At 40.1% G+C, this 22,660-nt stretch overlaps 1 protein-coding gene across 1 annotated transcript in view; it reads right to left on the reverse strand.

The window, feature by feature from the left end:
* Window positions 1-5,940: 5,940 nt before the first annotated feature.
* Window positions 5,941-22,660, reverse strand: part of ADGRF1 (adhesion G protein-coupled receptor F1) — a 42,564-nt gene continuing 25,844 nt past the window's right edge. Inside the window, exons 8-15 of the mRNA XM_025383342.1 lie at window positions 22,435-22,586; window positions 20,508-20,671; window positions 17,887-18,075; window positions 14,836-16,209; window positions 13,152-13,193; window positions 11,722-11,781; window positions 8,060-8,126; window positions 5,941-6,854 (exon numbers count right to left, since the gene is read on the reverse strand). Of these exons, the coding sequence (XP_025239127.1) occupies window positions 6,799-6,854; window positions 8,060-8,126; window positions 11,722-11,781; window positions 13,152-13,193; window positions 14,836-16,209; window positions 17,887-18,075; window positions 20,508-20,671; window positions 22,435-22,586 (2,104 nt within the window). The 3' untranslated portion in view covers window positions 5,941-6,798. The remainder of the gene's footprint in view (window positions 6,855-8,059; window positions 8,127-11,721; window positions 11,782-13,151; window positions 13,194-14,835; window positions 16,210-17,886; window positions 18,076-20,507; window positions 20,672-22,434; window positions 22,587-22,660) is intronic.

Here is a 22,660-nt window from a genome sequence, read left to right on the forward strand (position 1 = left end):
ATACCAGCACTTTGGGAGGCCAAGGCAGGCGGATCATTTGAGGTCGAAAGTTTGAGACCAGTCTGACCAACATGGAGAAATCCCGTCTCTACTAAAAATACCAAATTAGCCAGCCATGGTTGCCCATGCCTGTATGTCAGCTACTCGGGAGGTTGAGGCAGGAAAATTGCTTGAACCCAAGAGGTGGAGGTTGCGGTGAGCCAAGATCATGCCATTGCACTCCAGCCTGGGCAACAACGACAAAACTCCATCTCAAAAAAAACAAAAAAGGAAAGAAAGAAAATATGGCACGTATACATCATGGAACACTATGCAGCCATAAAAGGATGAGTTCATGTCCTTTGCAGGGACGTGGATGAAGCTGGAAACCATCATTCTCAGTAAACTATCCCAAGGACAGAACACCAAACATCCCACATTCTCACTCACAGGTGGGAACTGAACAATGAGAACATTTGGACACAGGACAGGGAACATCACACATCGGGGCCTGTCGGGGGCTGAGGGGGTGGGGCAGGGATAGCATTAGGAGAAATACCTAATGTAAATAACGAGTTGATGGGTGCAGCAAACCAACATGGCACATGTATACCTATGTATCAAACCTGCACATTGTGCACATGTACCCTAGAACTTAAAGTAAAACAAATAAACAAACAAATAAATAAACAACAAAGATTTATCAGGGTGTCCAATCTTTTGCCTTCTCTGGGCCACACTGGAATAAGAAGAATTGTCTTGGGCCATACATAAAATACGCTAACACTAACGATAGCTGATGAGCTTTAAAAAAAAATCGCAAAAAAAGTCACAATGTTTTAAGAAAGTTTATGAATTTATTTTGGGCTACATTCAAACCTGTCCTCAGCCACATGCGGCCTGCGGGCAGAGGGTTGAACAAGCTTGATTTAGATATCTTTTGCCATCCTCTCCCCCACCAAAACACTCCCTGGTATCCACCTTCTCAATATAGTTACATTGTTATTAGTTTGGTTATATCAAAATCATTTCACATTATTGAGATTGTTTATATTCTATTAATAGCTGAGCTAGGTAGTAAGCTTGTTTTTTTTTTCTTTTCTGTATAGCTTTTTCTTTCTGTTAGATGTCATATTATTTTCTTTTTACTTGCTGGAATATATGTGTTCTAATCAAAATTCATCCCCAAACTCTCCTTCCCTAGTAAGTAAACCTCTTCTAAATAACACTCAGATGCATTGTTTTTCTTTTTCTGAGCAATATCCTCTGAAGATCCAGCCTGGATCTCCCCTGTAGCTGCTGTCTGGGAAGTTCCCTTTATCGCCATCAGAAAGATTCTGTTCCCTCTGCTTCCTCTTCTGTTACATCCTTTGTTTTGGTGGGGCCATGTCCTCATCCTTCTGGGTTTACTTCCACATGTGGCGTGGCACATTCCTCGACAGTTTTGAGGAAAGGGAGCATTGGAAGGAAATTTATTGAAAACTTCCACACATAAAAATATCTTTATTCTTCTTCACATTTGTTGCTTCTAGGTTGCAATCATTTCTCCTCAACATTTTAATGGGTATTCTTCATTGTTTTCTAGCTTATAATATTACTGTGTAGAGTTCTGATAATATTCTGGTTTTTGAGCTTTTGTATAAAACCTGTTTTTTTTCCCTCTCTGAAAGTGTTCAGGTCTTTTTTTTGTCTCCTGTGATCTGAAATTTTGCAATGATGTGTCTAACTATGGTTTTACTTTCATCCATCCTACTGAGAATTTGATGGGCAATTTCACTAGAGAATATGATGTTTCTTAGTGATCAACATTTTTTCTCCATTTATTTATTTAATGCCCTTCCTTCTGCTTCTTTCCTCTTTTTTTTCTGCAAAATGTACTCAAGTTTTGAAACTCTTGGTCTTGTCCTCTAATCCTCTCTTTTCTAATTTACATCCATTTTTCTTTAATTCTACTTTCTAGATCATTTCCTCAACTTTATCTTCCAGTCCTTCTATTGAAGCATTTTATTAATGATGTTTTAAATTTCAAAGGTATCTTTTGGTTGTCTGTGTGTTCCTTGTTACAACACTCACTTTATAGAGGCAATATCCTGCTTGAGGATAAAACTGATTGTCTCTTAAGTCTCCTGCCTTCTAGTATGATTTTCTCTCCTAATTTGCATTTCTCTGTTTGTTTCTTCATTGTTCTAGGTGAGCTTATACCACAGGACTCAAGGTGAGACCACACTGCCTCTCTCTGCATTTTACTTTTTTCTTTTTGGCCTCTGCGTTTAATACTGGAAGCTTTTGTAAAGTACTTTAACGATTCTAGACTGTTTGCTTTTATTTCAGACTGAGACACTAAAAAGCTGATTTGATGGTTGGATTGTCTGTGTATTAGGTGAGGTATGAGGACTCTTGGCCTTCCTGTAGAATGATTACCTGGAAAAATAATTCCTTAGCAAAGTTCAAAGTCAGTATCTTCAATGTTTCCTCCTGTTATAATCAGATCCTCCAGAGATGCCTATTCAAACTTGACATGGGTTGGTTGTGTCCGTACCCAAATCTCATCTTACATTGTAGCTCCCATAATTCTCATGTGTTGTGGGAGGAACCCAGTGGGAGATACTTGCATGATGGAGGCAGTTTCCCCCATACTGTTCTCATGGTAGTAAATAAGTCTCACAAGATTTGGTGGTTTTACAAGGGGAAACCCCTTTCATATCGTTTTCACTCCCTCTCTTGCCCGCTGCCATGTAAGAAGTCCCTTTGCTCCTTCTTTGTCTTCCACCATGATTGTGAGGCCTCCATAGCTATGTGGAACTGTGGTTCCATTAAACCTATTTTTAAAAAATAAATTACCCAGTCTTAGGTATGTGTTTATCAGCAGCGTGAGAATGGACTCTTGCGTTAAAAATGTAAGACTTGTTGCCATTGTTATATGTTAACTTTCACTAAACCTTTTGTTTTCAGGATGGGAAACCCTCTACCAACTGATTCTGGTGTCTCTCAGTCCCAATATCCCATCTTTTCCCATATCTCCATATTATCTACTAATAGGATGAAGGAAAGGACATTTGCTTGGCTACTTGGAATTAGAGAGGTACCTAGGGGACCAGCTGCTTCCTAAATTGGACTTGAATCAACTCTACTATTCAGTCCCATATTCACCCAACTTCTTATGGTACCTAGTGCTGTGAAATGTTGAGTCTCTTGGGGGATTCTGCAGTGTAAAGTAGGTTGCTTCTTGTTTTTTTTCCCCCACTGCTTGCTTAATATTTAACTTTCTCAGGTCTTCTAAGTCAGTTCATCCCAGCCCACCTGCTTTCCAAAGTTGTGTTGCTGTTATCTCTTCTCTCGTTCCCTATCTGTGGAATTTCATGTCTGTGACCTCCAGTGATCCCTCCCTCCTGGTGTTCACACCTTTTGAAATGCCCTCCCCTTGATTGTGGCCAGGACCTGTGACTTGGTTCTAACCTCTGAAATATGGCAAAAGTTATGGGTTGTCACTCTCCTAATTATCTTACATTATACAAGACGCTGTCTTAAAAGCAGACGGGAGTTAGAGACTCTCCTTGCAGGCTTAAGGTTGTAAGTGGCCAAGTTGGAAAAGCCCATGTGGCAAAAAAAATATGGGTGGCCTCTAGGGTCTGAGGATGGACTCTAGCCAATCGTCAGCAAAAAGCCACCATTCTCATTCCCACAACCACAAGGGAACAAGTTCTGCCAACAACCTTAATCAGGTGGAAGTGAATTCTTCCCCACCTGAGCCTCCAGATGACATAACAGTCCATCCAGTACCTTGATGACAGCCTTGTGTAACCCTGAGCAAAGCACAAGCTTAGCTGTGCATGGAATCCATCCACGACCACTTTGAGATAATAAATGTGTGTTGCTTTAAGCTGCTGAGTTTGCCACAATTTTGTATGCAGCAATAGAAAACTATCATAATAGAAATGGAATAAACTATTATAATAGAAAACACAGTAATAGAAAATTAATACAATGCCATTCACTTTTTTACTATTTTATTGTTGTTTTAGTAGCATTTTGAGGTGAATGTATGCATAATCAGTGAATTAGACAAGCATACACATACATGATATCTGATCAAACTTTTTTGTCTCTCATCATCCTCATAAAATTTATTCAGTGGGAAAAGCTTTTTCTTCCATCAGATACATTCCAGTTATACACCAACATACTCAGGTAAGAGCAACATTTTGGTCATTTTAAATAGTTTGGTAATTATGACTCCCAGTCTCCTATACTAAGAAGAAACAACAATTTAGTACTAAATTTTCCTTCCCTCCCCAACTGAGTCTTGTGTTGAGTTGCCTACTTGCACTAGCGCATCTTCCCTTGCTGGTTGACATTTTTGCTAAGCTTTTCTTCCTTTCCTTCCACCCCACCTTGGGCACTGAGGTTTCTGGCCTCCCCTTCCCGAAGGTCCCAGAAAAAAAGAAATTTGTCTTATGAGATAGGGCCACCTTCACGTGGTTTCAGGGTTCTCTGGATAGTAATTGTGTATAATAAGAGAGAGAGCATTCAAGAACTCCCATAGAAATTCTCATAGCCTTGACTTCTCATCTTTAGCCTGTGCAGATTCTTTTGTATTCCAGATGGTCATTTGTGACTCCTTCCTCATCCCACAATCTGGCTTCACCTTCACTTCTTGATGCTGGGTTCCCTCCATCTCTTTGGGCAACCCCATCAGAGAAGACCTAAAAGAGCCCCATGCTGACCTTCACTCTTGCATGTCTCACCATGGTTCATGGGAAACATACATCCATTGCCCTGACAAACACTAGACGTGCAGGCTAGTCTCAACACAGAACCCATTCAGGGCTCTACTACCAGAGCTGTGGCCACAATTCTAGGCAAGGATCAGAGTTCCGTCAATCATGCACCCTAATTGTTGTGGTTCCATAGAAAGCTATCTGAGAGGCCGGGCGCGGTGGCTCAAGCCTGTAATCCCAGCACTTTGGGAGGCCGAGGCGGGTGGATCACGAGGTCAGGAGATCGAGACTATCCTGGCTAACATGGTGAAACCCCGTCTCTACTAAAAATACAAAAAACTAGCCGGGCGTGGTGGCGGGCGCCTGTAGTCTCAGCTACTTGGGAGGCTGAGGCGGGAGAATGGCGTGAACCCGGGAGGCGGAGCTTGCAGTGAGCCGAGACCACGCCACTGCACTCCAGCCTGGGAGACACAGCGAGACTCCGCCTCAAAAAAAAAAAAAAAAAAAAAGAAAGCTATCTGAGAAATCTTCTCTCACTAAATTTGAGGTCAAGGAGCAGACATTCCTCCTTCTCTCAGTTTTGGGGGTAGGTAGAGTGAGAAGGCTCATAGAGCAGTTTTCTGCGAGGAAATCTTTCTCTTAAAATTCTCTGTTGCCTCTTGTGTTTATCTGTGGGGTGTAGAACCATCTGACTGGTCCTCAGTCATTTCCTTTGAACATCTCACTTTCATATTTCATACGTGCTGCACCTTGGTGCCTTGTGGAAATCTAACGCTGAATTTCTTTTAGGTATGCTTATTTAATTGACCACCACTAACTAGAAGTTCCCCCAGCTGTCTTTATTTGCATCGCATGAAGGCTTTCCATGTCAGGAGGCTAAGAGACACTCCTTAAGCCTCTCAAAACAGCAAGGATGAATCAAAGGTTTGGGTTCCTCTGGGCACTATGGTCAGGGCTGAAACTCAGGTAGGTGAGCCAAATATGATGGAAGTATGGAAGAGAAATGTTGCTTCACGTAGTATCAACTCCTGCTGCTCTATATGTCATCCAAAACTGGCACTGGCCATACAAGAAAATAACTTCCACAAAGTGCCTATGGTGTATTATGAAAGAAAATAAGGATGTTTTAAGGTACCTCCCTGGAAGCTGATGACCAAATTCTCCCTTAATTTCTCTCTTACATAGAATTCTGGGAGTGGTGAACTGTGTAACTGACCTCATGAAGATTTACTAGAGCCGTAGGTAATTTTCAAGGCTTTTATTGGCTGTAGAAATGGTCTGGGAGACAAAAGTCCTAAAAATCCCCAATTCCCCTTAACTGACTTCACAATCTTTGGCAAGTCACTTTACCTCTCTGAGCCCCCATGCCCTCATCTCTGCACTAGGTCTGCCTTGACACTTCGGTTTGCAGGGTGTGGGACCAGATGAAAGTGCCTTGTAAACTGAAAAATGCCACATTACATATCAAATCACATTATTATACTTTCTGATAAATGGTTACAAAGCTATCTGAAATGGAAGTTTTCATTTTATTTCTGAATAACTTTCAATGTTAAGTGATAGAACCTAAAAAGCAAAAGCAAACATAAAATTCAACTAAAAGATTTGAAAGACAAATTTTTTTTCTCTAGGAAATTTGCACTAATAACTTTTCCCCACACCCCCCAACCAGTAATTTTTTAACAAGAAAATGAACATGGCCTATTAATTTATCTAAAGCTATTTCATAAAATTTTCTTACTTCAATCCAGATTATTGGAAATGGCATGTGAACAGTGCTGTTTTATGAAAATAGAAACCATATTTATGGTCAAGGTACAACTGATACAATTTCCAACAAAACCTGCTTTTCTGCATTTATGGAGCACTTTCTTTGAATCAAATCACATGGAAATAAATCTTCTTTTCATTTAATTGAAGACAAAAGGGAGCAGTAATGAAACCACTGAGACATTCTTGTTTTATTCCCAGACCCCTAAATCAGAAAACCCAATCGAATACTGAGCATAATTTCTTCATTGACATTTATCTCTAAATGTCAAGTTGTTTTGAAAATTTTTTCTTGATTTTATGGTTCCTTGCCTTATTCAGTTGAGAAAAACTAAGTTAGCATGATGTCGTTGGAGGAATCTCCAGTATGAGAAAATGCATAATGGCCTGAAGGGGAAAAAGAGGATAATAATTATTGCTACTCTGTTGAAATCAAGCATGAGACCAAAACGAAAATTAGCCTGTAGATTATTTTACAACTAGGAACAGTTTCAAAAAGATTCTAGGGAAAGACAAAAAAATGTGTTTGGTGGAGAGAAATAGCATTTCACCGACACCCCAGAAGCTTGCATTTGTCAAGTATCTCTTATTTGAGAAATATCATGTTTTTCAAATATTGCTGGGAAATGATATAAAGTAGATTGAGATCACAATATGTTATTGCTGGAAGAATCTTAGTAATCTCTTAGCTTTTTATTTTACAGGTGAGGAGCAAATGCCCCCAAAACGTAGAGACTTATAAAAAGCACTCAAGCTAACTGGTGGTAACAACAGAACCCAAGGGTCTGGGACAAGCACATTCTCCAGACACTTGAACTTTTTCTGGAATTTGAATAATTTAAATGGGAATATAAAATGAGTTTCTCATTTTCCTGCGTTAATGATGACATTAATATAACTGAATGTGAAATGGGACTTGAACTCTTAAGTATGATTTCAACTTAACTTGTAAGGCAGTGTCTCCTCCTCCACTTCTATGTTCCAACCTTCTCTCTCCTCCAAGAATGCTGTGACTACTTGCAATGTTTAAACACTGGTCTTGCAGTTGCTGAATAGCACAGACTTTAGTAACCGCCAGTCAATGAACATAGGGCCAATGCATGTCACAGGTGGAGGAGACAGTGCTCTTTCACTCTCCAGGTGTGGCCCCTTCCTGCCTAGGGGCATTTTAGGGAGGAGGACATGTGCAACATCAGGGCACAAGCACCTGGCCACATGCCCACTGCTTGGCAGCTGGCACAAAGGGGTGATTCTCCAGTAAGGACATAAATGGTGTTAGTCTAACCACACTCCTTCCCCTCAAGGCCTCAATGATCAATGCCACAGATTTATATAATGTCAAACTGGGGAAATAGAGATAATTTGTGATGACCTTACATAAAGATACTCTCTGGTTCTCCATGAGCATCAAGTCGCCTACATTGTTCCGTCAGCCCTTAGCACAGCCCAGATGAACTCTGAAAACATGGCTGGCTGATAATCCCACACTTCTCACATGAATTTCTTAGATGTTGCCATTGAAGTTTCTTCATATGGTACACTCATATTCTCTTTTCACACCTTTTATAACCTTTGGTTTAACTGTAACTCACCTTTGTTTTTCAGTGGGTTGAAAAGATTTGAGAATTTGGATTTGGCAGATAAATCTGATGAGTTTTGCTGTACAAAAGAAAAATGAGTTATTTGGATGTTAACAGCATTCTTTTACTGTTGGTCTGTATTTCCTGACTTCCTGATGTCATTAATGATTCTTTATTCCATTTTCATAGGTGTTATTCTCTTTTCAAGAATTTAGAATGGTTACTTTCTCACTTTCTTCTGCTTTAATCTATTTAAAATGCCTAAAAATTTATTTCCAAGTGAATACTGTGTTCCTGTATATTTTTGCAACTTCTAACAACAAACTAAAAAACAATTTTAAAGGTGGCGTTATCCCTTTCCATGTCTATGCTTACATTTCTTTGGATCACATTTGTTAATAGAAGAGAAACCCATGGAGGAAAAACAGTGCTCCTACTAAAAATGGCTCCCAGTAAAGCTTTGTTTTACTCTTGCTCATCTTAGCTCTCAAACCTACTTGTGAATGACACTTTGGTCATTATTACAGAGGCTATATAGAGTTCAATAATTTAAAAGCTGAATTATCAAATTAAGTAAAATATTTGAAACAAAAAGCATGTACTTATTGGGAAAGATAAAAGTGTTTACATACGTTATACATTTTTCCACTCATTAGTTCATCATTCATTTGTCCATTAATTTACCATCTCATATTGAATGCCTTTGTGTGCCAGATGCTGTTCTAGGCACTGGGAATATTGGAAGGAAAAAATTTCATTCCCTGCTACAGTCTATGCCACGAGGAAACCAAACCAAGGTGGGAAAAACATGTTCTTATAATATTCAGTAGATAGACCAGTGATAGTTTTTCAATTTTCACTGCTATTAAGGCACACTGAGCTCTGAAAAAAAAGCCACAAAAATAAGAATTAAAAAGATTTGAAACTTTCAAAGCAAAATAATTAATTTCCTGGAATTCAGGACTCAGCAAACATTTAATGCTATAACCCTTAAAAAAAATCCTAAGGTCTGGGATCATGGCACTTAAAATTGCATCCTGTACCATTTGGAGATAGGAATCTTAGGTTGCAACATACTCAACATGCTTCCCTGTGGTCTGGGAAGAAGCAGCCTCTTCAGGTTTGTGAAGTTATATGGGTCAAAGCAGTTGGCCAAATAACAGGCTCTGAGTTACTGGAAGTCAGATATAGGTCTGTAAATCTATTCTTTGTGGAGGGGGATCTGTCAAGGCCACCAGAGTCTGTGTCTTGAAGAATAGTTACAGAGAACATGCCTAGGGACAATGGAGGGTCAAGACAGGGGCCTGAGCATGGAGAGGATTTGGGGTCCATACAATGTGCTGTGGCTTGAAGGATGGTCTTTGCTGAGACTATTGCTAGCTCCTCTTTCATTCCCTTCAGTCAACTATCATAGTCTCACTTAACTCTTTCAACCAATTGCCAATGAGAAAATCTTTGAATCCACCTATGACGTGGAAGCCCTCCTGACCCTACTTCAAGTTGTCCCATCTTTCCAGACTGAACCAATATATACCTCATATGTACTGACTGATGTTTATGTCTCCCTAAAATGTATAAAATCAAGCTGTAATCCTCCCATCTTGGGCATACATTCTCAGAACCTCCTGAGGCTGTATCATGACTCATGATCCTGAACCTTGGCAAATAAACTTCTAAATTGATTGAGACCTGTCTCAGATACCTTTTCAGTTAGAATCCCAATCTATTCATGTTGCTCCTCCTGCATCAGTATGGTATTTCCTGTGCCAAGCCAAGCAGCTAATGCCTCCATCTTCAATCCAGCCATTCCCTCTGTCTTCCCAGAAGTACTCTTCTGCCCATTATCCTCTTCTGCCCATTATCCTTGCTCTCTCTCTCTCATTTTTCAGAGTCTCTCTTCACTGGCTCACCCCTCCCAACATACGAACTTGTCACATCCTGGCAACTTCAACTGTAGCCTGTCACTACTGTCCTGGGTCTACGTCTGGTTAGCACTCTCACTGATTTTGCTCACCAGCGAGTTTCTTGACAGGAATATTCATTAAGTGTTATCTCTTTCTCACCTTCTCATCATCTATCATCTGGGGTCCTTGGGGTCCTGCTTTTTCATTCAAACTCTCTAAGAAAATTATGAATGCACATATTTTCTTCTTGAAAAAAATGTATATTTGTTTTAAAACAAATGAGCCACCTAACCAGAAACAAAAATCTCAGTTTTGTCACCTAATTTGGAAATAAAATTGAGGAGAAGGTACAAATACAGACACAGCAAAAGCCCTCACTGACCACTGCTGCCTTCTGAGAAGTGTCAGTGCTTGATGTTAGAACCAGAGAGAAACGAAACAGAGAGAAACCGTCAGGCATTCTTGCTTTTGCTTTTGTTTTATTTTACTTGGGAGTATTTTTCCTTTGGTTTTCAAAAGAGAAAAATTTTGACTTTCTGCTTTGCAGAGTGGGGAGTGTCCTGTCTCATTATATTCACTAAAGGCTTTTTCTTTGATGTAGTCACATGTGCTGTAATTTTCTCCTTTTCGTAAGTGTAGATAATGACTCATTAGTTTCACAACTTCTGGTTCGAGTGATTTTTAGTTCTTCCAGACATAAAATCTAAATCCCAGAATGTGAGAACTTCTGCTTTGAATAACTAGTCCAACATTTGTTTTCTACATTTGAGAAAATTGAAACTCAAGAGACAAAGTGACTTTCCTAAGATCACACAGTCAATTGGTTACGAAGTCAGAAATACAAGGGCAGGACTGGTCCTCCTGCTCATGGTCTAGTGATCCCTAATTCACAGCAGTGCTGTCTACTGAAAAATGCAGACCAAGAAAGATTTTTTAATGCCAGAGGAAAATTTCCTTATTGATTTTTATTTCAAAAAGTTATATTGTCACTTGTAAAAATCTCTAAATACCCGTATAGGTTTGGATGCAGTTAAGTCAGTTGACTTTTATAAAATACAGAAATTCTCTGCTTTAGAACTCTTTCTGAAAGGCCCTCAGTGCCTTGCTGAAAAACAAAAGTCTAAATAACATTGAAAACACAAAATATGTGTTCAAGTACTTTTGTTTCTAAATATACTATCCTCATATGGATTATACTTTTATGGCAAAGAATGAAACAGAAATCCTCCATTTCCTTAAAAACTTGTCAGTTTGTAGACTTAAGAGCTAAGATTGCAAATAACAGAATCAGTGATACCAGCCTAAAAAAAGAAAATTATTAATACGTAATAATTTTATATATTAGAAGTTGACCAAATTTAAAGACAAGAATGTAACCAAGATCTCCCCTTTTATCTTTCTAGAGAAGGAAAAATGGTTTACAGAAGGTTTGGAAAATCAGATGAAGAAAAGGGCCTTACTAGTTCTAAATATTGACAAGCAAGTCAGACTAAAGTAAATGCCATTGTTCAAAAGCGTTCACTCACAAACACCCACAGACCTCCATACTTAAGCATCCTTGTAAGTTTCCAGTCATTCATTTGAACACTCATTCACTCAGCAACTCTACTGTCGCTCATGTGCCAGGCTCCATGTCAGATATCAGGAATATCATGGTGAAAGAAATTCAAGGGGTTTACACAGAAGTTGACTTGCAGCAAGACGGTATAAAGAGAAGAATGCAAAACTGGAACTTCATGTATTGGATTCATGGCAATAGGAGATAATTACCTTTTCTGTTTGCTTCCAAGAACTTAAGGCAGACAACTTGTTGAACAGAAGTTGTCGCAGCTATAAGGGAAACAAAGAAATATTGAGGAGATACACATACAATCATATGCAGACAAATCAAGAATAACTGCAGCTTGAAATGATTATTTAATAGTATTATTTCCTAGAAGCACTTAGTAGGCCATGAATGGATATCTGGCAGAAAGATTATTTTCTTCATCTCTTTACCTATAAACAAAACCAGAATTCAACAAAGAACAGCAGTACCAAATGCCATACTCATTCAGATTTTAGACATTAGTAGTTGGCAATAATTACTAAATTGAAGTGTATCTTTGAAGTGAAGTGAACGGTTTCCTAACCACATGAATGGTAAGACAAGGCAATTATTTAGTACAATTAAGAACAGCAAATTGCTTCTTTGTAGATAGGGGTTTGTTCATGTGCAAAATTGTTCCTATAATTAGCAACAATTTTGCTAATTATAAAATATTTTTATTTTCTTATTAAACCAAAGACTGTACATCTATTAGCTTACTGCCTTCACCTCTCCCAACAGAATTGTTTTATGCTTGGGTTTATGAAACAAGTATATTTAAAAATTTTTTTCTATTATCTTTCACTTAAACTCACTGTTCTTCACTGGGAATTTTATTTAATGTGAGAGGCTATTTATTTGTTTATTTTTCTTCAACGGTATACTTTACTTTTTAAAATGTTTTTATTTCCATAGGTTATTGGGGAACAAGTGGTGTTTGGTTACATAAGTAAGTTCTTTAGTGAGATTCTGATGCACCCATCATCTGAGCAGTATATACTGCACCCAATTTGTAGTCTTTTATCCCTCACCCCCTTCCCACTCTTTTCCCTTGAGTCTGCAAAGTCCATTGTGTCATTTTTATGTCTTTGCATCCTCAAAGCTTATCTCCCACATATGAGTGAAAACATATGATGCTTGGTTTTCCATTCCTGAGTTACTTCACTTAAAATAATAGTCTGTGAGAGGCTACTAACATTTACTACTTAAAACTCTAAAATTATAGCAGTAGATATATCTTTCAGCATATTCTAAATAAATGGGTAGACTAATTGAAAGAGCAAAAGAGAATTCACCTCTTAGCAAAGCAATTTTGCTATGGAATTACTGCCATACCATAATTTAAATTAGAAAAGTCAAAGACAAAAAGAATTCCCCTTTTTTCTGACAACGTTTACATTACATGTTTGATTAGTTCTGTACAGCTTTATCAGCAGTGACTGTTTAGTTCCTTTGTTTTCTGACTGAGCCTGACCTCTCTAAAAGCACAGAATTTTATTACAAAAGTACCCATAGTCCAACCTCTTATTACATGAATAAAGGCCTCAGAACAAAGGGGAGGGGGCCTAAGATGTCTGGGCTAGGGGTTAATGAGAAAAATAAATGCACATACCTTACTGTCCAAGAGTATTCCAAAGCATAAGATAAAAAATCCCTTAAAAAAAAAGGAATAAATCACATGTATTGTATTTTTCTTTTCCAAAAAAGAAAGCATTTATATGTAACACTATTCACCCCACATTGAAACTGCTTTCTTGTCTGTCTCCCTAAGAGACTCTAGTCTACTTGAAAGCAAGAACACCGTGCGGCCTCCACAAGTGCATGGCACTATGCAAAGTACTCAAAAAAATTTTTTGTTGATGTCTAAATAAGCAAATGACCTGGTGAATGAAGTTTTGCATGTGGAGCTTCATTCTCCCCTATTGTACCGTCCCAACCCAAAACAAATAGCATCCTTTTCTGTCTGTATCTTAGTCTTAGACCAGGCATTTAATGTCTAAGCATCTATGATGGCAGTAGGCACAGAGATCCAATCCTATGGCCAAGTGGAAGGATATGACCTATTTCGGCACCCTTTCCTTCCAGTACAGGTCTTGGGGAACCCTTGGTAAATGTTTTGATGGACCTTGAATTCCTTCTCTCAGGCATAGCTCCTTCAGTTGGTGCTTGTTCAGACAGTGTATCACCATGAGACTGTACTCCTGCTCCCCAACAGGAGCTCCCTAAACTTGTCACTGCTAGGGGCATGCTCTATGATTGCCCTCCATACTTGCACCTGACTGTTCACCGGCTGCTGAATAGATGGAGAACCAACTAGTTTTAGGAAACATCTATTGAGCATTTGTTATTTACCAGACAATGCGACAAGTACTAAATTATCTCATTTAACCCTCATATTTATTTGATGATGTAAGTATTATTATCTCTCTTTAAAAGACTAGAGAATTGAGAGACAGAAAGATTAAGCAATGTGCTAGAGGTCAAACAGTTTGTAAAGTGATGTATTTGAGCCCAGACCTATTTAACTCTAGAGCTCAAACGTTTAACCACCACTTCCCTGAGTCATTGTCTGAGGTGGTCCAACAAAACCTTCACTGAACTGGGATCGAAGGCTGTCATCCAGATTCATCAAAACATAATGACTCCTTTGTCTACCTCCTCTCTGAACACTCTCTGACTGTGCCAAGTAAAAACCGATTCTTTGTAGCAGAGATTAGCAAACTTTTTCTGTGATGAGCCAGGTGGTAAGTACTTTAGGCTTTGTGGGCTATACAGTTTCTTTTGCAACTACTTAACTCTGCCCTTGCAGTGAAAGCAGCCATAGACCATATGTACATAAATAAGCATGGCTGTATTCCAATAAAACTTTATTTACAAAAACAGGCTACTGGTTGCATTTTGCTAGCCCCTTCTCTATTGCACCCTAGGAAATTCCTTTGCACCATTCAGAGTCAACAAGTACTTATAATATATTTCCCTTTCTCTGTTTATTTTTTTCCCAGAGTTCTGCATAAGAGAAAGAGAACTGAGTCAGCAGCAAGATTGTTTGTCATAAGAACTCTAATAGATTTAAAGCCCTGTAATGGGTTACTGAAGAATTCCAATATTCTGCTTCAGTATGATAGTAACTAAGTAAGAAAAAGAATGTTTTTCTATTTATTGTTTCCATGCAGTTTTTCTGATGGTCTTGCTGGAGGCAGGGAGATGAGATAATCTCTAGAGTGGTTTTATCTATCTGAGTTCTCTACTTATTCCAGTTACTTGACAATACGATAGGTTATTGTTATTGTTCTCACCTGTAATGCATTGAGTAAAGCAAACATAACATGCCAAGCCGGATTTTGGTTGTCCACTAGTGTTCCTATTCCAAAGCCCCAGGTGAGCCCTAGCAGAGGGGTCAGAATGAGGAGGCTCTTCCCCATGCGGACGATGGTGGCCTTGTCATCCCGACTCAGTCTTTCCCCAACAGCCGGCCTCCAGAGCTTTGTGAGAACTAGCAGCACCACGATGAAGTTCACAGCCACAATAGCCAGTGCAGGGACAACAAAAGCCAGGAGTGGTTTGCTTCCATTGGACCAGTTAAGCCAACACACATCTTTCCTTGTGTAGGTATTGCTAGGTTGTGTGACAGCAATGGTAATGACAGATATAATGAGAGGGCACCCATAACCCAGGCAAAATCCGACAGCCACCATCAAATGCCGGGCCATGTGATGGAACACGAGGATGATCCGGTAAGCCAGCAGGATGCCAAGCATGAGCATCCAGAAGAACAAAGAGAGGTAGAAGACATGTGTAAAGAACACAGCAGCTGTACAGACTCCAGGAGAGTTCACCATGGCATCCACTGTGGCACCAACAATAAACCAGATATCAGCAATCAAGAGGGACAGGGCTATGTTCACCATGCAAATATGACGTGTGTGAGAGGTTGGGCTTTTCTTAATCTGCTTCCAAAACAGAGCCTCGATGATCAGGCATAAGATGAGACTTCCAATGGAGATACCCAGTCCCACATAGGTGATCCATTTTACCATGGGGAGGATCGTAGCGGGGACAAAAGGTGACATCAACATGGAGAAGGAGGTCAAGTGAGTACATCGGCACACCACGGTGTCTGGAGTTTCATTCACTAGGTGGCAGCCTGCATTGTTCCACTGCAAATGACTGAAATCCCAAAACACACAATGAGGCTGGCTCAGGTTTGACTCTATCTTGGAAAAAAATAGGAAAACTTCATCTATGGAATAGTTTTGAATAACTGTGGATATCACAGGTCCATTGACCTGAGCATTTCCATTTTTGGAAATGGGTAGAATGTTCCCCAAAGTCAACGAGGCCATGCTGATAATAGTTTCTGGAAGGGATCTCTGGAATTGGTCTTTCCAAATTAACACACGGCCTCTGATGGGAATACTTGAATTTTGGGGTAATATTTCAATCTGATAGCTGTAATCCGTTTTGGGTTGACTTTTGGTCACTGGAATCCCTTTCCAGTTAATGAATTTCCGAGAAAAATTCAGAGGAAGAGCTGTCGGAGGCACCAGAGTGCTGATGTTTTCCAATGTCTGTAGTAACCGTGAGCTGGCATGCTTTTCTTCCTGCAGTAAGACTGTCCAGTTGGTTACTAAGGCTGAATTAAGGATATTGTCAGCTATATTGATGACATCCTGAAACACAAGGATGAAAGTCGGTTTGTGTTTTTGAATAAACAGATAAGAAGACTAGCAGTGGATAGTAATTAGCATTAATTACAGGAAAAATGCCCAGAGAACTGGCTCAGTCACGAACCACATTAAAACTCATCAATCAAATTTAGCTCAGTTCCTCTGTACAGTAGAAGCTTTGGGCAAAATCTTGGGTCAGCAGAATCATGTAAGTTCCAGGGTGATCACCCCAGAGCATTTGTAAATGCACTAGGGCTTCAGGACGAATGAGAAAGCATCCTGTAATTTCAGCTGCACATGTGATGCGCATTTCCTCCTCCCTGAGATGGCAAACATGACTGCACTGCTATTCAGGCTGAGGCTCAAAGATGCAGACACTACCTTGTACTGCTTTCCCATATTATGTTTGTTCTGCTAACACCAGAAGTTCAAAACTCACATAAGAGATGCTCACATTTTTAGGTTTCTTGTTTTCTACAGTTGTTATGTTTCTTGTTTCCTACCGCATAAAGCAAAACAATTTTTAAAGTCTGGACCCAAGCATTGAACTGTCATGGGTTTTAAGGGTCAGTCTTAGCCTGAGAGATTCATTTTCCAAGCAAATCCTTGGAAGTTGTTACTTTTTCCCAAAGAACCTCTTCTCTTGCTTATGGGGCTGGCTCCCAGACATTCTGCCGCAAGCATCTGTCACTCCAAGTGAGTCTTACCCTGACCCAGCCCTCTCTGCCGTCTAGCCCAGAATCCCATGATTGTTCTACTTCTACTGCCCCTAGAAAACTGTTTTCTTTTGCTTTGTGTTTGCTTTGTTTTCACTCTTCATTGTATTTTTAGCAGTGTCATTTTGTTTCAGTTGATCTCTTGTAAACATGTGGTCAGGTTTTGAAAAAACAAATTAGAGTATCTTTTCTTTAACTCAGGGAGTTTAACTTACTGATATTTACTGTCACTTCTGAAACAATTTTAATCATATATAGTTAAGTATTATTGTGTGATTTAACATATATTATATAATCCAATTTTGTAAAACATTGTGTCCTTTAACATATAGAATGTATACATCCAAAATGTTTGGAAGGATATTTATTGAACAAATATTTATTGATCACATGCTATATATCACTTGTCATTCTTCTAGGTACCGAGGTGATACCTAAAATGTAAGCTTTTAAAATGTCTATTTTAAAGTGCAGGCTACAGATACTTTATTTTTCTTTCTGCTCATTTGCACTTCCTATAGTGACCAAGTATCATTTATGTAATTTGCAAGTTAATCTTTAAATATCCAACTAAACCATAAATTCTTCAGTTAAGAGAAGTTGTTATGAAGGGAGTTCTTAAAATATACACTGTTCAAGTCTGAGCTTGTGGCCACAGGAAAGAAAAATTATAGACTGCAAACATGTTGAAAAGTCAGTACCTGTGGCACATAATGCAAAAGCTCACCGTCTCCTCTAAGCCAGGTGCTGCCCAGGTAATCTGCATAAGAGCAGCTCCGTCTTCCTTTGAACCCACACAATTGATCCCGAGTTCCTTGTATACCTCAGAGGACACAGTAAAGTTCACATAAGGACTCTTACATGGCTTTCTCTCTTTTCCAATAGTTCCTCATCTTTAAGGCTTTGTCATTCCTCCTACGGGATCAAGCATTTAAAGTGACCCCTAAGCACAGGCAGACCATACCTCCATTGTTGAATTGGACACCCTGAAATGGCTGGCCAGTGACAGAGATGAAACATTGCTCAGAATCGACACCACCGAAGCCAGATTCCCCGCTGTGGTTGATGGACTTTGCCGAATGATGACGGAAAGATTTTGCACCAAGGATGACACAGCTGCCTCAGTGGCATTGCCTGCAATCATACTGAAACTCTAGAAGCAAAAATGGTTACATTCTAGAAAACAATGACATGCTGTGTTTTATCAAATTTAAATCAAATGTCTTGGCCATATAGAACTAACATTTGTATGGTGTGTTCTAATGTAGGATAATTACATAACAATAGTAACAAAGGCTGTTATTCAGTGATTTCTATATTTTAGACATTGCACTAGATGCTTTACCAGGGATTCATTGATTGAATTCTTTCAACATTCTTTGAGGGAGGCACCATTATTATTTTCATTTTATAGCTAAGGAAACTGAAACTTGAAAAGATTTACTAAAAATCATTTTAAAATAAATTATTATCCTAATTATACAGAAACTCATGTTCAGTGAGATTTAATGACCTTCCACAGAGCACTCAGCTGGAAATGTTAGAGTAGGTACTAATCCTGTGTTATGTTCACCACACTACGCTGAGAATGCTTTGTAAGATGGGAAAAGGGAGAAACATACATGGAGATTTGACTACTGGGCTTGTGCCAGCCCCCGTTTTGTCACAAGATTTGGAGTTTTTTCTTTTTCTTTTTTTTGTGACGGAGTCTTGTTCTGTCACCCAGGCTGGAGTACAGTGGTGCAATCTCAGCTCACTGCAACCTTGGCCTCCTGGGTTCAAGAGATTCTCCTGCCTCAGCTTCCTGAGTAGCTGGGATTACAGGCATGCATGCCCAGATAATTGTTTTTGTATTCTTAGTAGAGATGGGATTTCACCATGTTGGCCAGCCTGGTCTTGAACTCTTGACCTTGTGATCTGCCCACCTCGGCCTCCCAAAGTGCTAGGATTACAGGCGTGAGCCACCACGCCCAGCCCTAGATTTGGAGTTTTACTTCTTTCTTGAAGCTCCCATCTGCTTCTACTACACTAGGCTAATTTGGAAAGCAACAAAGAAGGGTTGTCCCCTTCCATTCAACATAAGTCCACTTGGGAGCCCAAGTGCCCCCCATTTTCCTTCTTGTTCTTCTCAACGGACAATGCTGTTTTCTGTTCAAGGCACCTGGGATCTGCCTGGAGCGAACTAGTCTCAACTATTGCTCATGTCCAGAATTGAGGCAACGAAGGCAAAAGCAAGAAGAGACCCCAGAAGCTAGCTAATCTAATCCCCTTTCCCAGTTTACAGATGAGGAAACTGAGATCCAGAAAGGGAGAAGTAAACATTCCACAGTCCTCCGATGAATACCATTCTGAGGTTTTCTATTGCATCATCAGCAGCAAGGTCTCTGGTTGGAATAGAAGTTCTGCTCAATATGGAAATCTACTTGCTGAACAGTATCTGTGAACTGGTCTTGGGGTCCTTCTTTTCTGTGACTTGAGTTCTTCTGATTCCTAGATATTTATTTCCTTCTTTCTATCTTCCTTGTCTTAATACTTGAAGCTTCCTAAGAGAGCATCATGTGGAGGGCATAGCACCTGATATGGTTTTGCTCTGTGTCCCCACCCAAATCCTATGTCGAGTTATAATTCCCAGTGTTGGAGGTGGGGCCTAGTGGGAGATGATTGGATCATGGAGGTGGTTTCTAATGGTTTAGCACCATCCCCCACGTGCTGTTTCATGATACAGTTCTCACAGGAACTGGTTGTTTAAAAGTGTGTAGTACCTCCCCCATTCTCTCTCTCTCTCTTTTTCTCTCTCTCTCTCTCTCTGTCGTGTCACCATATGAGGATGTGCTTACTTCCCTTTCGCCTCTTGCCATGATTGTAAGTTTCCTGAGGCCTCCCCAGATACGCCTTCTGTACATCCTGCACAACGGTGAGTCAAACCTCTTTTTCTTTATAAACTACCCAGTCTCAGGTAGTTCTTTATAACAATGTGAGAACAGACTAATACAGCACTGGACTGGGAGTCAGGTGACCATGCTTCTAATTCAAAACTATTGCTACCAAAGGAACTATTGACCCCTTGGTCTTTTGTTTTCTGATCTGTAAAATGAGGTTGGTAAACCAGATGCCCCTTAAGGTCCATTGCAGTTCAGTCATTTTATAAGGTTCGCCTTTGTCTGACCCACTCCTTGCCCTAATTTCTGATATAGATATATCCTTACTTGTAGGAAGTCTGCTAGCTTATGACTCACACCTTCACTCCTTTTTAATTCCCAGGTCTTCTGAACTTCTGAGGCCAGTTTAATTGCTGCTCTACCATCCATCACAGACCTCCTCAGCATTGATACACTCCTCCACAACACCTCTGCCTGAGAAAACTATCAGCTCTGTCTTTTGAGTTGCAACCTAGACTCTGCTGCCCAGACGCTATCACCCATGCACGACTCCACGGGTTCACCAAGTTCTGATGTCTCCTTGCTCTTTGCATACTGGCCAGTTATGCACGTAGGTATACTTACCCTCCACCTAGCCATGCTAACTGGGAGATTGCCACTCTGAAACTCGAAACCAGGGCAAGTCTACAAAGTGAAAATGCCTCACCTTCTTCAGTTCTTCAAGCTGAGGGAGCACGCAAGTCTCCCTTATGGCCTGCCACCCAGATGATTGGCACCTGGCTGTGATGCTTCCCCTGTAGCCACTGCTGCAGGGCAGGGTATATTCATCATCCTTGGACCCAAATCCAAAGACAATGTCATTACACTGGGCTGGAAACAAAAGAAGACAACGAAGAAAAATGATCCTAGAATATCCTAGCACTCTATATACACCATGTAGTCATGTTTAACAGTTTTGGAAGTCATATTTTTGGAGATGAAATCCAGGCAAAATTCAGAAGTAGGAGAAGTTTGTCTTTGATGCCCAGCTTCCTGACCCCTCCTTCCAGGTGTCTGATCTGTGCCAACAATATCACCTTTAATGGGCTATCAACTAGTAAGTATTAGGTGATAATAAGGAATGATGTGATCACTCTCAGGAAATATTTTTACTCTTTAAAGGAACATTAGAAAGCCAGACAATTTTCCAGACACTATAGAATAAAGCAGTAATGATATGGTTAAAAGATGGGCAATTGTTATTTGTGAGTAGCACTTCCTACCTGTACTCCTTTAAGCATTTCTCACATTGCAACCAATTGGTACTCTTGCTGATGGCTCTTAGTAATGCATTCTTACCATGATTGGAACTAGGAGATAGAGACATTAACTAAAAGATCCACAAGGGCTATGATTTTTTTTTTTTTTTTGAGACGGAGTTTCACTCTTGTTTTCCAGGCTGGAGGACAGTGGTGTGATCTCTGCTCACTGCAACCTCTACTTCCCAGGCTCAAGTGATTTTCCTGCCTCAGCCTCCCTATATCTGGGATTACAGGTGCACATCACCATGCCTGGCTATTTATGTATGTATGTATGTATGTATGTATGTATGTATGTATGTATTTATTGTGACCAAGTCTTGCTATGTCGCCCAGGCTGGAGTTAAGTGGAGCGATCTCGACTCACTGCAACCTCCACCTCCCAGGTTCAAGCGATTCCCCTGCCTTGGCCTCCCAAGTACCTGGGATTACAGGTGCGTACCACCACGCCTGGCTAATACTTTTTTTTTTTTTTTTTCAGTAGAGGCGGGATTTCACCATGTTGGCCAGGCTGGTCTCAAACTTCTGATCTCATGCAATCTGCCCGCCTTGGCCTCCCAAAGTTCTGGGATTACAGGCGTAAGTCACTGCGCCGGGCCTGGCTAACTTTTGTGTTTTTAGTAGAGACAGGGTTTCACCATGTTGGCCAAGCTGATCGTGAACTCCTGACCTCAAATGATCTGCCCACCCTGGCCTCCCAAAGTGCTAGGATTACAGATGTGAGCCACCGCACCCAGTCAGGGTTAAGATTTTTGTTTGTTTTCACCATTGCTGCATTTTAACTATGTAGACACTTTGGACTCTCAGTAAATATTTATCGAATAAATGTTGTTGAAAGAGAGTGGTACAAATTTTGGTAGGAAAGGCATAAGACTGAATGTAAAAGGAAAAGATAAATATATGAAGAAAAACTCTGTGTGTGTGTGTGTGTCTGTCTGTCTGTGTCTGTCTGTCTGTCTGTCTTTATATGTGTTAAAGACATGATTTCTTGGATTGCGACTTAGGAATATTGTCAGCCTTAGGACGCTTTCAACACGTATACCAGTCAACTATTGCTGAGCCCTTTCCCTCACAGCCTGCAGGGAAGTCAGTTCTCCACACTGTTTACACTAAGAGGTACAGATCAGATTTCCAACTAGCAAGAATTTGAAATAGTCAGTTGAAGTTAAGTTTCATCATGGCGGGGTGCGGGGAAACAGCTGCCTGTTTGTACTGAAAGGCAGTTAGAGAACAATTCTTTTTTGAAATGTCTCAAATCTACTTCCTGAGGACACAAATGAACTACTAATTAAAGGGGTCTCTTAACCTAAGCAGAGGATGGGAATCCAGCATTACCTTTTCTGAACACTCTGAAAGAGCAGTCTTCTAATGGAAACAGCATGTGAAGGGCTGTCTTAGCCTTCTTGGCAACCTGTTCAATGGCTGACAGCAGTTCAGATGCACTGCTGGAACCAACAACTTCATACCCAGCAACGATGCTTCCATTTCTGCAGTGATTATGGGGAAAGAGAAATGAGATTCACTACTTATTCGTTCATTCACTCAGGGCCTGTGATATGTG

Source organism: Theropithecus gelada, chromosome 4 (genome assembly GCF_003255815.1).
Source record: "Theropithecus gelada isolate Dixy chromosome 4, Tgel_1.0, whole genome shotgun sequence".
In the NCBI taxonomy this organism is placed as follows: Eukaryota; Metazoa; Chordata; class Mammalia; order Primates; family Cercopithecidae; genus Theropithecus; species Theropithecus gelada.